Source organism: Thalia democratica, chromosome 1 (assembly GCF_965202585.1).
Source record: "Thalia democratica chromosome 1, ktThaDemo2.hap1.1, whole genome shotgun sequence".
NCBI classification, from domain to species: domain Eukaryota; kingdom Metazoa; phylum Chordata; class Thaliacea; order Salpida; family Salpidae; genus Thalia; species Thalia democratica.
Window position 1 is genome coordinate 48,964,695 of NC_139165.1, and position 17,753 is coordinate 48,982,447.

Here is a 17,753-nt window from a genome sequence, read left to right on the forward strand (position 1 = left end):
ATTATTTTCGGCCTCCAACTTTTTAAGACTTTCTAGCAGGCCTTGCTTCTCAAACAAAATAATTTTTAAGTCATTACTTAAAATTTTCAACTTTTCAACAAAGTCTTTCTTCTCCTCTTTGACACCAGTTAGCTCTTGCTGAAGGCTTTCTACTACATTTTTCAACTGGCGACACTCTATTTCATAACGCTCATTTTCCTCCAGCAAATTATCAGTAACAGCCTTTTTTTTTTCATTACCTTCTGTCTCGTCCTCAGTTTTTTTCTTTAAAATATCGTTTTCCTGGGTCAGGTTCGCGTTATTGAGCTTTGTCAAAGACTTCAACTTTTTGTCAAAGCCTGCTTGTTGTCCACTAACCGCAGACATTAGTTGCTCAAAGTTTACCATTGCATCCTTCATTTGTCCGCATTCTTTTCTAAAGAGGTCATTTTCCTTCAGCAAGTTTTCTGCAACAACCTTGTGTTTTTCATTTTCTTTTTCCAAAAAAGCCATTTTTATTTTCAAATTGCTCTTGGATTTTGTGATACTTTTTACTTTTATATTCAACAACTTGTTTATATACCCAACCCGATCATTCTCCTTCAATAACTTATTAGCTTCAATCTTCGCCCGCATACTCTCCTTTTCAAACTTATTGCACTTTTTAATCAAAAAGTCATTCTTCAATTTAATTTTTCTGCTTCTCCTCTCACTATTCTCGTACTTCTCCCTCAATTTTTTCATCTCTCTTTCCAACTTTTGAATTTTATCTTCGTCGCCTGCCAATGTGTTCTTTGAGCTAAGCATTTTTAGTATTTTATCACCAACATTTTTTTGTTGTATAACTAATTAAGTAAAAATATAAAATAAAAAAAGTTCAAATTAAAAAAAAACAAAAACGTCATAATTAAAATGTTTGCATTAGTTGCTAATGAAAACAAAAATAACTTTTTAATGAAAAAATTAAATAAAAGTTTTCATACTAAATTTATTTCTAAATATTTATGGAACTACCAAGTTGTTATGTTAAGTTTATTGATATATTTTATTTATATAAAGTTTCTTTTATTTATTCAAATAAAAACTTCTTCAAGTATTTCAATCAATTATTTAAAAAAAGTTAAACTTTTAGCATAAAACACTGATAAAATTCAATATAAAATTATTTCAACTTAATACAATTTAACTTTCTTTAAAAAAGTTGTAACCTATTTTTAAAGTATTTTCATGTGTGCTATTTGTATGGTTTTTGTAATTTTATGAACTTAATTATTGTTAATTTTTTAAGCCTAAAACTGGTCTCTAATTCTGTATTTATTTTTCTAATTTAATCTTAGACTGTATTTTCATTGTTATCTTATTAAACAAGTTTTTGAGTACATTATGAATAAAACTTTCTTAAATAAACAGATGGCATTTTTCGTTTAATTTTCTTTTCTACCTTTCATTTTATTGATTGTTTTATTTTTTAAGGTTTAAAAGTTTAGATTAAAAAAATAACTTTTTAGTTTGTATGAAATTGTAAAAGCATGTGGTGTAACCAAAAGGTTTTTTCATATACCAGGTCCTTAGACCAAACTTTTTGAGCGCTTTTTTTATCGTTAACTAAACAATATATATTGACAAAAGTAGTACAACTTATTAAAACGTTGTGCTGAAACCGCTAATTATCCCTGATTTGTAAATAAGTGTACTCATTAAGTTTACAAATTAATTATTTAGGAGCACTGCGAAGTTTAAATTTGCTATAAGCATTATGATGTTTGCTTAACGACCAATTTTTAATACAAATGCTGTTTTTTGTTGTAGCAACGGTCAGTTTACAGATGAACTCTGGTGGATGACACATCATTCCTGCTACTTTCAATTGAATGTATCTTGGAGTAGAACTCAGTTAAGCGGTTAAACTGTTATCAAACTTTGTTGCTTTAAAATAAAGTACCAAATAATAGACTGTTATTAAACTTTGTTGCTTATTAAAGAAAGTACCAAATTATTAAACTATTCTTTTAGCTTTATTAACCTTTTGTACAGTTTCACTAGATTTATTACGTCTTTTAAAAAAAGCATTTTTTTATTAAATACTGTATACCAAACTTTGCTGTTGTAACTTGTAACCAGTTGTTTTAAGTTCGAATTTTCATTAAAGTTATTGATTTAGTTGTCTCTATACTATACTAAGTAAAATAGTTAAGTGTAAGATGAGCTTAAAACAAAAAAATAAGTTAACGGGTCTTGCAGGTACTGAGCCATCAGTATCTGCTGACTTTAACGTTTTGAACTTTACAGCGCAATAAAATTTGTAGATTTTTTTTAAACAATCATTCGCTTTTTTTTCTAGAGCTATTAAGCAAACTACCTGCCATTTTTATACAATAATATCAAGTATACGTATGTATATGTAGTATATGTGGCGTACGACTCGATAACCGAAAGGTTCCTTTGTACACCAGGTCCTTGGACCAAACTTTTTTAGCGCTTTTTTTTATCAATACCAGTATGCAATTGCAATACCAGTATAGTTTAAAAAACACTTGTTTAATCAAAAAATATATATCTTTTTTTACTATAAAATTTTTATTGATTAGACCTACACAGTGTCACACGTATTTAAAAAAAATATATATAACTGTCTGTGTTGTGAACAATATTTTTAATACTTTAAAATTTGAACTGTCATGTAACCCAGATGTTTACGTCATTTAAAAACCTTTCTTTTTTAAATACTGCGGTTTTAAGGTGATACTAATAAAGTTGCTAAGAGAAGCTAAATCAAAGAAATTCAATGTTTGCAAAAGAGTTGTACTACATAACACATTTCTCATTTTACCTTCATTACTAAGTTAATTGCAAATATCACTTTTCGGCAATTACGTTAGAAGGTTTAAAAACATGGATACTGTTTTTCTTCTAAAAACTAGTAAAAAAAAATTACTATATGGTAAACCTTATTCAATTTTTTTTATAACGCCACTTCGTAGCTCAGATGCAAGTATTTAATGTTATTTAAAACAAAACTTAAGCATAAAATATCTTCAAGTACATGTGACATCTTCATAAAAAAATAAAGATAATGATACAATGTTTTTATAGAAATAAAGTTTAAATAAAAACTTAATAAATTATGATAATGGCTCATTTACCTTAACTTTGAACTTCAATAAGTCTCAATTTGGCTTTGAAAAAACTTTAGTTAAACATAGATAAAAGTAAAAGCGTAATATTTCATCCAGATTTTTTTTGGAAAAACGTAAATTATGAAATCAAAAAAGGTAAAATGTTACAAGTATTTAGTAGTAATAAAAATTTGTAGTCTAAAGTGGTCAGAAGTGAAATAGTAAAATGATAATCATTAAGGGCAATTAATACTTTTTTTTAAGTCATTTTCTTTTTAATGGTATTTAATGTTAATACTCTTAGTTTAATTTTTTATTCACTTGACATAAGTTATATGAGTAATGATCTGTTTTGCTCGGGCAGATCTGATAAAAGAAAAGCTAATGAAATCAATTTACTTATAAATTAAGAACTTAGGTGCATTTATTACTGTGCTGGATAAGAAGCTCTACTGTATCCAAGTGGTTTACGACTCAACCGAAAAGTTTTTTTCTCGTAGACCAGTTGTTAGGACCAATTATAAGAGCTTTTTTTTGATCAATAAACGACAAATTAAACTTTATAAATACAACAAGAGTGTATTTTCTTAAAAAAAACAAAAATTATTAATTGTTGAAAACTTGTTCAAATACAATTTTTGAGTTTTTATTTCAAGATGTAGTAATAGTTTTATACTAGTAAATTAAAAAAAAGATTTTAAGTATAGATAAAGTATGTACATAGCAAAATAACAAAGTTTTAAATAATTAAATTTTTCTTATCAAGACTTAATAACAAATATGGTCATAAATCACAAGCTTATCAAGGCAGTAAGTTATGAACAGATTTAGCTAACGATTTGAAATACCAATGCAATCTTGGAAGGTATGAGATTAACAGGGATGATGTTTTTATGTTTATAAGGACGTGTGTAGACTTATTCAGTTGGACAGTTTTTTTTGTTCAATAGAAGAGTATTTTTATAGTAGCTTCTATTAATACACTATTTAAAATTGCATAAATTTCTCAAACTCATCAGGTGAATAAAAACCTTTTACCTTTAAATATTTTAAAACATTACTAAAACAGATTAAAAAACTTTAATAATTAATTTGTTTCTTTATTTTTTAGTACAATAACTTAGTTATAAACTTTTGTCATGCTAATATTGACAATGACAAATTTTGCCTTATATTTGAAAACTAAAAATAAGTACTTACTAAAATAGTAATTATTTTTCTTAATAATGTATAAATAATGATGTATAAACAAGTTACTTAGTCAAACTGTTTCAGTTAAAATAATTCGGCTAAAAATCAAATCTAAATATAAAACAAATTATGTTTATATAAACAAACTTATACAGACTCTAACAAGTATTTTACAACTTAATGAAAAAAATTGTAAAACTAGGGTTTTACAAATGTTCTAAAAGTAAAAACAAAATGTGGTTTAGTCAACAGTTTTTTAGTTTAAAATTAAACCTTTCGAGTTGCAGAATCATTTAAAAAATGTTTCAAACACTTTTGATTGGCTAATTTTATTAAATTATATTTCCTTTATCTAACCCACTTCGTTAATTTTTTTATCTTTTTTATAATTTATAATACTCTTATTTTCTACAAAAACAACTTATAAAAATACGTCAATTTTAACAATTAAAAAAATATAAACTAAAAATTTCTTGATATCAAAAATTTTACATATGAATGAGAATTTTTAGTAAATTTTTTAAAAAGAAAACCATGTCCGATTGCTTATTTATTACTTTTTTTTTATGGGTTTAAAACAAGGCATTGGTTCAATTGATCACCGATTTGCTGGTACAACTAGGAAGGTTTTTAAAGACATTGCAAACAAAAATTCACACTTGTATAATAACTACTTGCGAATTTTATTATAGAATTATGTTTTTTCGATATTTTTTTATGTATTTTTAATAAACTTTGAATGACGTAAAGGTCCTGTTGAATTGAAGGTTTTTAAAACTTTCGAGTTAAACGTTTCATTGTCTAAACCTAATACAGTACTTAACACAAACTAAAAGAAAAACTTATTTTTTTATATTTTAAAGAAGTATTTTACTGCAAAATGTTTACTATGTTTTAAGTTTTACTTTATTTGTTTTGCTGAATTTATAAACTCTGTACCTAACTTTAAAGCCCATTTTGACCGATCCATATTTTTCAAACTTTCACATTTTTATAGAAGTTCTAGCATTGACTTGTATAAATTTCTATATGAATAGCTTAAAGAAGAATGAAACTTTTGTATAAATCTTATGCGAATTAAAAAAATAGAAGTAGGAAATGTAGGCGTATTTTGTTTTTTAATCCACAAAAAATACATTAAAAAAATATCTGCTACTTTTTACAGTCATTTTAATAATTAACAGGCTGTAAGTATTGTGTATTCTTAATGAATAATTAAAAAATATCAAGTTAAAGAGAAAAATAATAAATTAAGTTGGTTAACAAGAAGTTTTTGAAAAAATGAAAGAAAAACAAAGTGAATGCTGACAGCTTTAGTCAGTAAATTGGTGTGGAGAAAGTTTATCTGTTAACAAAGAGGATTTATGTTCACCCAGAAAACTCCCCAGAAAACGTTTATCGTTGCAAGGGGTAGAGTTTGAGACTGATGTTTTTTTACCACCCTTATGACCAAAAGGTCTTTCTCTTCACCAATCTATTAACCATAATTGTTAGTGTTCACATTTTTATTTTCTTAACCTATTTCAAAATAAGAAACATCAGTATCAACCTTAGCCTTTACAACATTAAGTTTTTTCTAGTTTTTAGCTTATGAGCTACATCCCATGTAATTTTACCTGCCCCTTAAAGATTTTATCATAACAAAAATAAATACATATTATACATTCTACATATTATATTCTATTATTCATAATTCTAAGTATTGTATTTTCTATTATAGGGGAGTACTTTGGTGATGTTTGCTGAACTTATAATTTCAAACTATTTCAAACCAAAAAACTAATTTCAACCCAAAAAATCACATATTTTTAAATTTTTTGAATTAAGCAGTAATAAAATCACTTATACATGTCCGAGACCCATAGAAATATGATTTGGACCTGCTTTTGATTCATTAAGAAGAATCTGAAAAAAAAAGCTTTGAAAAAAAATAGCATGCCCCTTAAAAACTAATTTCAACCTCAAAAATCACATATTTTTACTTTTTTGAATTAAACAGTAATAAAATCACTTATGCTTGTCTGAGACTTATGTTTTATATCTTAAATGAAAGCTTATACTTATTGACATAGATTTAAAGACATATTAACTGCTTTTGATGTATTTTTACCTCATAAACACCCTAAATATGCAAATTTTGTCTGTTAAATGGTGCTTTTTAGAAAATTAAAAACCATAGCTTGTTAGTGATTAAAAAAAAATATTGTAAAACAAAACTTTTTAAGTACACTTACTTACCTTTAAAAAATTAGGTGATGTGGTGTGTATGTTAGTTGGATATTTGATGCTTTAGTTCATTTAGCTTTAGAAAAACCTTAATTAATTATTTAATTAGCATTACAACTAATTAACAAAATATCAAAAAGTTATAGTTTATTATAGGCAAGATAAAGTTGTATGGCATTGAACATTAAGTTAATGATTGCAAAATAAAGACTTTTACAAAGAAATAAAGAAAATTGCAAAATAAAATGAACATTGCACTGTATCATTTAGTATTAACACTTAACATTGTTACAAAATTACTGATGCTTTTAGAAATTTTAGTATAAAAAAACTGTCACATGATTGATAAAATCTAATGGACTGTCTGTTTAAAATATCTAGGTAAACATAATACTCTTAAAGATATAAAAAACTATAATTTAACTTTATGTAAAAGACATCTGTTTTTACTAAAAAATCTATTTGGATACGGTTTCTCAGTAAAAAAGTAAAATATATTATATTAGAAATATTCCATTTCCTTCAATTTTACAATCAAGACCAGAATCTATATGCAAGTTCAGAAAACATGTTCAGGTGGTGTTTCCACTTCAAGTTTTTTTCATCTCAAACTCTCATTAGGTGGTCCATCTTGTAAGTCCATCATTATTTTTATATTCACAAGTAGCAATATACCATGTTTCTGATGATCCTTCACTAGTTACTGTGACATAATGATGCCCTACCAAAATATTTTAGTTTTTTTTGTTCTGTATATAGGTAAAAAAACCCTACAATTAATGCTGCATCAGCGTTTGTTGGTAATGAACACAGAGAATGAGAGCACTCATCATCTTCTGCAACATGAGCACATAAGTTTAAAATCTTGTCTTTCCTTGTGGGTATTACTATTAACTTTGAAAAGTTCTGGAATGTTTTGTATAAGCTTCAGATTTGTGTGACTCTGAAGTAAATTAACTCAGTACGGAAAATAACTTCATTTTGATCATGTTGGGATTTTTAAATAGTACCCACGCTCACTACAGACCCACCCCAGCTTTTACACAGTTTCAGAGACACTTCTGCACGTATTGATCCCTTTTCTTCCCCTTTTAATTTTTTTTCTGTTTATGCTTAAACTTTTTGTTCTGCTACCCGTTTACTCCATCTCATTCAGAAATTTTACAATTTTTTTTTTTCATGTTTAGTTTGAAAAGAATCAGAAATAAGTAATGTACAGTCATTTCTTATCCTGTTTGCTGTGAAAAGTTGGTTCCTTAAGTTTCCCACTGCTGCTTGCTTTCCAAATCCAGCCTTTCAGATTCTAAGTTATTGGTTGGGAGTCCTGCCAGTTATCTATTAGTTAATAAGTGGAGCTCAGTAGCACGTGATTTGACAAACAAAAGTTTTCAAATTCATATTATCTACCTGTTTGGTGACCTAAAATAAGCAAATATAAATAAGTTCAAGATAAGTCCATAAGTCCTTCTATCAGCTACACAAAACTTTAAGTGCACACATAAAAATGTATTTTGTTATGTTTTTGATAAAATGTTGCATCATTGATATCATGCCTTTTTCCTCATAACTGCAGCAAGATCTAAATATTCCTTAAAGTTCAACAGACTTCAATAATGAATGATGTAAGTAGTTGCAGCAGTTCATTACAATGCAATGGAAATGACATTACACCAGTAATATCTTTCTGGCTAGCTGACTGCACACATTTTAGTTTTTTTTTTTAATTATTAATGTAAAATGTAATGTCATTTCAAAATAAAAAAAACTATCTGTAAAAACAAGAGAAGAATTTGTCTCATATATTAGAAAAAAAGTACAATTTTATAGACAAAATTTGAATATTTTGTGTAATAATGACGTCATATTACATTAAAAGCATTTGAAATGTTTTTAAATGTATGGCTATAATTTTTAGTTTTCATTTAAGATATAAATTATAAGTATAGGTCATGTATAAGTGATTTTATTACTGTTCAAGTCAAAAAATTGAAAAACATGTGATTTTGGGGTTGAAATTAGTTTTTTAAGCGGCATACTATTATTTTTTGCAATCTTTATTTTTTTAGATTCTTTTTAATGAAACAAAAACACATCTAAATCATATGTACTCATATGAATTTTATTTTATGACCAAAAATGTGCTGTACTCCCTACCCCTACTATAGATTCTTTATATAAATTTAGTTTTTATAAACTTTTTTGAGTAGTTAAATTTTAATTAGGCAGATAAAACTACTGGTGATGACAACTTGCTTGGTTGACCTTTAAATAGCAATTATTATTGTAGAGGAAAGAGTAAGGCTGAGATTTTCCTACTATAACAAATAATATATAAAATTTGTTTTGAATAAGGTTTTTTTTTTTTCAAAAACAAAAAAGTATTTGTTGGCATCAATTAGACCTACATATGCATTTTTTTATTTATTCAATTACAAATTACTTTTATAGTTGTGGCCCTTTAACTTTTTTTTTAGTTTGAATTGTCATGTAACCAAAAATAAAAGAACTCTGTTGTGATTAATTGTTCTAAAATGTACAAAAGAGATAATTTTTTGGTCATTTTATTTATATATTCTGAAAATTGAGAAACATCTCCATGAAATTTCTTTTTTAACAGCGAAATTTTCACAAAAGTTGTTTTTATTAATTAATTTGAACTTTATAAAATTTTCTGACCTCAAAATTCAAAGGTAACAATTTATAAGCAATTTATAGAAAAATTGACAAGCAAACATGTTAACTTTGGTCATATATATACAGTTAATTTAGCTATAAAAAAAACGCTCAAAATATTTAGTTCTAGGACCTGGTGCACGAAGAACCTTACAGTTATCTGGTTGCACACTACGGATAGCTTTTAATGTGTTATCCAGGATATTAAAAAATAGAAAATTTAAGCTCTGTGTTTTATTTATTTTTTAATTTCTTAGCTAATTATCATACATTAAAGCAATATTATTTTAGAGTTTTTCAAGTTTTAAGTATTTGAGCAAACTCCACTCATTCTTATTAATTAATTAAATACACCATTATAATTTGAATAAAGAGGAATCAAGGTTATAATAAATACAAACGAAAGTCATTATATTCAAAGCCTAAGTAAAATTGATTTTAACAAGTAATTGTTTTTTTTTTGCCAAATTAGCTGCTGTGTCTAAAAATCTTATTATACTACTTTGATTGAAGTTTTCATAGAAAGGCAAGTTTTTAATCTTGATGTTTTTACAGGCTAGTTACAATTTTTTTTTAATTGGCTTGTTTTGCAAATCTCACGTCAAACAGAATTTCTTTTCTAAAAGCCTGGCTAAATTTATGATTTTAAAGTAAGCTTAATTATAAAGATTTTTTTCCTTGATATTAAGTCATTTTGTGATTATTATTACTTTGTTTTTAAGTATTTAAGTTTGATCATTTTCAGGTTTAGGTTTTACTACTTTTTTCTTCAAGTTTAATTAGACTCAGGTTTACTTATGTAACTTATGTTAGATGAAACTCAGGGTAGTTTTTTATGAGTCATGCTGACTCTTTGATTAAAGAGTGGCAACCCTGTTTTTTATGAAAAAAATATTTTTTTGAAAATATGCAATTATGTTAAGATATAATTTTTTTTCTGGAAATGTGTAAATGCCAATATTTTTATGTTAATCTTTAAACTCTTATTCATTGTTGTTTTTTGTTGTAATAATAATTCTGTAGAGTATGTTGAACTTCTATACTTTAATATATTTTTTGTTATGATACATCCAATCACAAACTTATGTTTAAACTTTTTTAAACCATGTAAATTAAATTGACCTTAAAATTTCCAGTTAACTTTGAAAATAAGTTTTTTACATACTTCTAAATTGCCTTTAGAATGTTTAGCTTAAATCATTCTAAATATCTGAAAGATGGCTGTATAAACATTTATGAAAAGATTGTTGTGTACAATAAAACATTTTTTTAGTTATAAATTTTTGAATATATATGTATTTTTCAATATAATTAAGTTTTATGTTTTTAACAGGTATAAAAATGGCATCTTTTTTTGGTGAAACTCTTCCTGTAGTTTCTAGAGCAATAGATGAAGATGAAACATCTGAAAATCCAGAGCAAATTATAAGCACTAAATTGATTCAAGAAGTAGAATGCATGTCAGCTTCAAACATTTTTGTTTTTATAAATTGCTCAGAAATAGCAAATACTGAGGGTTTCACTTTGCATTTTAAAATAATGCAAAAATTATTCTCAGAAAGCAATGAAGAACAGTGTTTGGGTAAAGTGTATCACAAGCAAAAATCAGCAAAAGACAGTTTCATAGTAGTAATTGATGACTTTGTAAGCTTAAGCTCTGCATGGAAAATTAAAGATGTAATAGAAGAATCTTGCAGATTAAATGCTGCTACTAAGGTGTTTGTGTTTGAAGCTCTTCCAAAATCCTGCTACACCAATAATAAGTATAACGAAATAGAAACTCCATTGCTTAAAATGATAAGTACCACTAATAAACAGACGTCTGCAAATAAAAATTATATGTTAGAACAACCTAACATGGTAAAAGGTGTTTCTGCTGCACTTCTAACATACTCTTTGCTTAAGTCTGTTAACTGTACTGTATTTTTGTCGTTTAACAATGCTGGTGAAATTTTTGATGTCAGTTCAATGATGAAAGTTGTAAAAAATGATGATGTGACATCAGTATTGAATATGGATATGGAAAGTTTAAGTAAATTTTTACACAAAACTTCTCTTTATATTTAAAGGTTTGAAATGTTATATTATTTTTAAACATGGTAAAAAATACTTCTGGTGTGATTAATAATACAGTTTTCTTATTACAGTTAGCAGGATTATTGTAATAATATGACATTTTTAAACGTTTTCATTATAAGATAAAAGTGGAAGTATACATTTTAGACTTTATAAAGTATATTAGGTTACGTTATGCTGGAGATTTATTCAGTTATAATATGTTTTAATTTAAATTTTATAAAGACTAAAAATGACTATACTTTTTCTGTTCTACTAATGTAAAAATAAATTTATTATATGAATATCATTATAAAAATCTTTTTATATTTCTATTTTTAAAGTACATTAAAAAAATTAAAGTTGCATTTGTTTTCAAAGTTTTTCAAAAACAAATTATTTTAAAATTATAAGTTTATACTTAATCTAATTTTTTGTTATTATTGATTTTTGAAAAATAATATTTCATAATTGAACAATATTATTTGTGATTTTGTTCCAATTGAAAACTTTAGTCAATAAATGTGAACAAATTTTTTAATGTTTTTTTAAGTTTTTATTAATTTGAAAATAAAGCAGTTTTTTATTTATATTTTAAAAATACAATTATATGTCAATATTGTTGATAATGTTTACAGGTATATCTTCTTAAAAGTTTGTTTAAAATTTAATACTATATTTTCATCTTTGGTTAGCGCTTCAATTGTTTGCAATTTGTAAAGTTAAAAGACATGCTGAAAAATGGATAAAAAAAGTATAATGATTGGAGGAGTTGATGTTAAGTTTCCCTTCAAACCCTATCCATCTCAGCTTCAAATGATGAGCATGGTAATAAGGGGACTGCAGCAGGAAAAGAACTGTCTTCTTGAAAGCCCCACTGGCAGTGGCAAGACATTAGCCTTGCTCTGTGCTGCTCTTGCGTGGCAAGAAAAACGAAGAGAAGAGCTGATGTCAATAAAAATGGATCCAGAATATAACCAGAACACAAAAGGTTTGAGGGTCCCTAAGATTTACTATGGTTCTCGTACACACAAGCAAATAGCACAAGTAATAAATGAACTGAAGACAACTGCGTACAAGAATGTCCGAATGACCGTTTTATCCAGCAGAAATCACTCTTGTGTGCATCCAGTAAACTTAGCTTCCGGTTCTCTGAATGATGGTTGCAGAAAGCTAGTACATGGACTTCACCCTAACAGCTTAGGTGACACTTGTAGTTACAAGCACAATGTAAAAGCTTTTCGAACTCACTCTTCTTTAAAAAAAGTAGGTTTATCAGGGGTGTGGGACTTGGAAGATTTAGTAGAGGTAGGCAGAAGAAATTCTAGCTGTCCCTACTTTGTCAGTAAAGAACTTTTAGTTGGTGCAAACATTGTTTTTTGTCCCTACAACTATTTGACAGATCCACTTATCCGCAGTTCCATGTCGCTTGACCTGAAAGACCAAATAGTCATTCTAGATGAGGGTCACAACATAGAAGACAACTCTCGTCAAGCAGCTAGTTACACTCTCAATGAAGGAAACTTGACAGCTACTATTGAAGATATAGATAGACTCATAAATAAAGAATTTAGGGTTGAAGCCATGCAAGATATGCTGTATTTGTGTAGAAAAATTGGAGCCTGGATAAAAAGTCAAGTAGAACAACTTGTACAAATTGAATATGAGGTAAGAAACAAAGTCTGGAGTGGAGATGCTTTTCTTAATGTGCTTGAAGAATGGGGAGTGAATAATAGTACATTGCCAAAGCTAAGAGAAAGTTTTGATGAAGCAAAAAAAAGAGAAGATGAAGAGTTTAATGAAGAAGATGGAGAGGAAGACATAAGTAAACAAGAAAAGTTTGAAACCTTTTTAAATTCTACTTCAATAGCTGTACTCGAAGGCATATTTTTTGTTATAGATAATATGTTTCACTTAGACCACATGTATAAACATGACTATAAAGTAGCGCTGATAGAAACCAAAGAATATGTCACTCAAAGACCAGATCCAACTAGAGGTTTTGTTCGTATTCACAGGAAACCAGTGAAGCAAAAAGTACTTAACTTGCATTTTTGGTGCCTAAATCCAGCTGTTTCTTTTAAAAAAATGAGCAGCAGTCATTCTATAATATTGACATCCGGAACCCTTTCTCCTATGTCTTCTTTTGAGTCAGAACTTGGTGTCCCTTTTCCAATCAAACTCGAAGCTTCCCATGTCATCCCCTCTTCACAAGTCTGGGTTGGTAGTGTAGGTTGCGGTCCTACTCAGGTGGAACTACAGGCTACATATAAGAACGTTCACACTTTGCAGTTCCAAGACGAGCTGGGAAGTATTGTCAAGAATGTTTGTGACGTCACACCTAAAGGTGTGCTTTGTTTTTTTACAAGTTACAGTACAATGAATCTTATGGCCGAACGTTGGAAGAGCACTGGTTTGTGGGAAGCTATATCTGAAAATAAACACATTTTTAATGAAACTTCTGGAAAGAACAGTGCAAGCTTTGATGAGCTCATCTCGGATTTCTACTCGTCTGTGGAGCATTTTGGCGCATTGCTGCTGGCAGTATGCAGAGGTAAGATCAGTGAAGGGTTAGACTTCTCTGATGACAACGCTCGCGCTGTGATAACCGTAGGAATCCCCTTTCCTAACTTCAAAGACAGGCAAGTTTCGCTGAAGAAGCAATACAACAACGCTAATACAATGCGAGGTTTACTTACTGGGGACAAGTGGTATGAAATTCAAGCGTACCGAGCAATTAACCAGGCGCTTGGTAGGTGCATTCGTCACCGAAATGACTGGGGAGCTCTTATTATGGTTGACAAACGTTTTGTAACCAATCCTCAAAGGTATTGCTCAGGACTTTCCAAGTGGATCCGTGATAAGCTTAAAATACACAGTCGCTTTGACACTGCAATTGCATCGCTGCAGGAATTTTGCGACCAGATGAAGTTGACTAAATCCGAGCACAAAGTTAGCAAGTTAAATAGAACGAAACAGAGAAGCTCTAAAAAGCCCATAGTCAACAAATTTTTTTCACCAAAAATGAAACAAGAAGTAGGTCCTCTTATTTCGCGCTCAAATAGTCATCACTTTAACAATGTTGAAACTAAATTACATAGCTTTTATGATGACAGAAAGGAAAACTTACAGTCGAAAATAGACCAGGTAAAAGTTGAGAAAAAATCAATATTTGATGAAGAAGATCAGGAAGAAAGTAAGAATCAAAGTTTAAACAAGAAAGTTACTTCAGCTTATTTTAATAAAAGTAGTTTTAATTACAATAATGTATCTAATACAGAAAGGTCTATTTTGCCAACTTCTTTAAAAAGTAAAATAGTATCTAAAAAAGAACCAAAACAAGACTACAGTTTAAAAAGTAAAGTTCCAAACCAAGTGATCATCAAAAAAGAACCAAACAGTCCCACTAAATATACTGCGAAGTATGATGTAAAAGGTTCCATAAACGCACATGTTAAGAAAGAGATAAAAACAGAAAATAGTGACCAAACAACTTGTATAGAAAATGAGAAAACAACTCCTAATAAAGATCTTCATATAACCATGGTTCCAGAGTCTCCTGAGGAGGTTATTAACAGTAGTTTACCGGATATAGTTACTGACAGCGCCTCTAAACAAAACCAATTCAGTGATGACGACGACTTTACGCCCTTCACCAAGCGCAAACGGTCGAAAAGGAAAAACAGTGAAGCTTTAGTAAAGAATCAAAACTGCAGCAAGAAACTTGGATTTGAAGAAGATGATGGGTTTACGCCGAAAAAGAAGAAGAAAACAAGAAAAGCTTACCGAGTTTGCTGCCAAAGCGTAGGTGATTTGGAAAGCTGCAACCTCAAATTCAATTACATTTCACAAAACTTCCCCGGCGAATCCGACAAGTTGAAAACCTGTGATGCCAAATCCTTTGTAAAAGTTACGGCCGAAGCCTTAAAAAAGTATAACTCTAAACTAAGCTTTGACTGTGTATGGTGTGAGGTTGATAATTTCGCGTACCAGTTCCACTGCTGCCCTAGCTGCGACAAAATAATTGGTTTTCAAGTAAAAAATCTAAACAATTTAAATCCAGACAAGCTCATAGTTTTCAACTCTGTTTGCTCGAGATCTTAAAGTTTAAGTATCAACTGTATGTCTTGAGCTTACTTAATACTAAATATATTTTTCTTATGTAGTAATAATTCACAAAATAAGCAATCATGATTATTTTACATGTTGTATTCATTTTCAAATTTTCATACGTCGTTTAAAGTTTATTAAGTCATTTTAGTTAGTGATTTATGTTTAATTAAACCTTACTACAGTTTATTTCTAAGAGTTGTATAAAAAGTCGCCTTATGTTAGGATTGTTGTAGACTTTAACTGTGTGATTGTTTATAGAATAAGAAGCTGCTTTGTTTTTTTTTTCAAATTTGAATATGAACTTTAGACATTTAATTTTCCATATTTTATTTTTATTAATTTTTTTAGAAAATTTATTACATAGTTTTGATAATTATTTATTTTTAAACAGTATTAAAGTAGTTTTTGAATAGAAAAACTTTAAAAGCTAATCATATCCTAAGTTTACTTATTTTCGTAAGTTCTTTTTAAAAACACAGCTTTGTATAATCATTGAATTTATTGGTTAATAAAAGCAACTAATTCTTAAAATGGCACTTTAACTTAACTCTATTATTAATCTGTGTTAGAGCTCGACTAGAACGTGCCAGTATAAGTAACTTATAAGTAACGTGCCAGATAAACTAGAAAAGTATTTGCAAACCGTCGTAATTTTTATAAGTCTAATTAAAAAAATACTTCCTAAGCATAGTTGCTATTAAATGACAATTTAATTATCTTAACTGTTTATCAAATATTAATTTGAGAACATAAAACTATTACTACAAAAAGGTCAATACTTGTTTATTCAAACTATTTTTTATAAAGCTAAAAAGTACGTCGCAGTACGCAGTTTTTTTTCTTGGGGGACTATACTTGGTATGCGGGCCGTAGTCTTCCGACAACTGATCTGTTTTTTTTGTAACTTATTGTGTTGACAACACAAAGTGGTAGTTTTGTAACAATAAATTTTTTTTTGGTGATCCTGACACTAAGTTGATGGTTAAATGGCAGTTTTGTAAAAAAAATACATAAAAGTGTAACACGCAAAATATTAAATGTTGTTGTATATTTCAGGGTTGCCAAAAAATCTGGGAGTCCTGCAAAGCCTGGAATTTTACACATTAAGCTAAAAAACTTTGAATTTGAGAAAATTGAAACAACTTGCAATTTCTACATGTTTAAATAGTGAAATTTCGATTTGACACAAAAAATCTATCATAAAAATGAAAAATTTGTGTCATCATTAGTTTTTTTTAAATAAAAAACTACATTTAAAGTAGTTTTACAGTATCTTTTCTAATATTGTTATACTATTAAATACATTTTTTTCAAACTTAAATTCAATTTTATACAAAAACTTCTACTTTTGAAAACCTGGATAAATTTCTCAAAGAGCATTTGGCACCCTGATATTAATTAAAAACAAGTTTAAAGTTGCTTTTTAATCTAATTTTATTTAATAAATTTATTTTTCAATTTTTATATGTGATATTAATAGTATAATTCAAAATTAGTTTAAAATTGTAAACTTTAAATTTTTTCTCAACAGCATGTTAATTTCATAACTACTTTTATTTTATCTGTAATTATCTTTATATTAAAAAGTATTTGTCTGAAAAAAATTTTTATGTACCCTTTTTTACCAAACAGTTCCTAAAGTTTTTTATGTAAACAAATTGATCAAAAGAAATTTGTTATAAAATGAAACTGCTAAAAAATCCTTACTAAGTAAAGACAATAAATTCAACAGCTACTGCAGTATTTTGTAAAAAGTAAACTTTGAATCTTGTATTACTTTATTTGAACAAAAAAATGTTTAAATTTAGACTAAACAAGTTAAATACAATAAGAGCTTCTATAACAAACATGAAAGTTTTTAAACTTAAGTATGATAGAAAATTCGTAGTTAATTCAAAAAGATTTCTAATAATTTTGCTTAAAGAATACGTTAACGAACTACACTAATTTATTTATTTTTATAAACTTGGCCTCAAAGAATATGGTTTCAACTAGTTTTGATGTAAAGTTATTTATTTTCAGTTCTACTTTCTTCTTTTTTATTAGTTTTTTAATTTACTGGTAAAAGCCTATATAAATTTGTTTAGCTCGTACTATTTAAGATATAATATACTGCATTACTGTTGCCACAATCACCAGTTATAGAATAGCAGTTAAACATGTATTTAAGATATAAAACCATAGAAAGCATTAATTATGATAATTATAAACAAATAAAAGACTAATACTTTTAAAAATTCTACAATAAGACTATTTAAAACTTTGAGTTTACTACTTAACACAGTGTTTCATGCGCTTAGGCAATGATCACATTTAAAAGACTCTATAAAGCAACTGCAAAAGATTTCATAACCAGATATAAGGAGAATATGCAAATTTTTAGAATCAAAAACCTGATGA

The 17,753-nt window shown here is 27.8% G+C and overlaps 2 protein-coding genes across 2 annotated transcripts; both read left to right on the forward strand.

The window, feature by feature from the left end:
• Window positions 1–10,526: 10,526 nt before the first annotated feature.
• Window positions 10,527–11,331, forward strand: LOC145845851 (uncharacterized). The gene has a single exon (XM_082952878.1). The coding sequence runs from the start codon at window positions 10,527–10,529 to the stop codon at window positions 11,250–11,252; it is 726 nt and encodes a 241-aa protein (XP_082809004.1). The 3' UTR covers window positions 11,253–11,331.
• Window positions 11,332–11,999: 668 nt separating this feature from the next.
• On the forward strand, window positions 12,000–15,344 carry LOC145836997 (Fanconi anemia group J protein-like). Its single transcript, XM_082944768.1, has 2 exons — window positions 12,000–14,436; window positions 14,743–15,344. The coding sequence occupies exons 1-2, from the start codon at window positions 12,000–12,002 to the stop codon at window positions 15,342–15,344; spliced, it is 3,039 nt and encodes a 1,012-aa protein (XP_082800894.1).
• The last annotated feature ends 2,409 nt before the right edge of the window (window positions 15,345–17,753 follow it).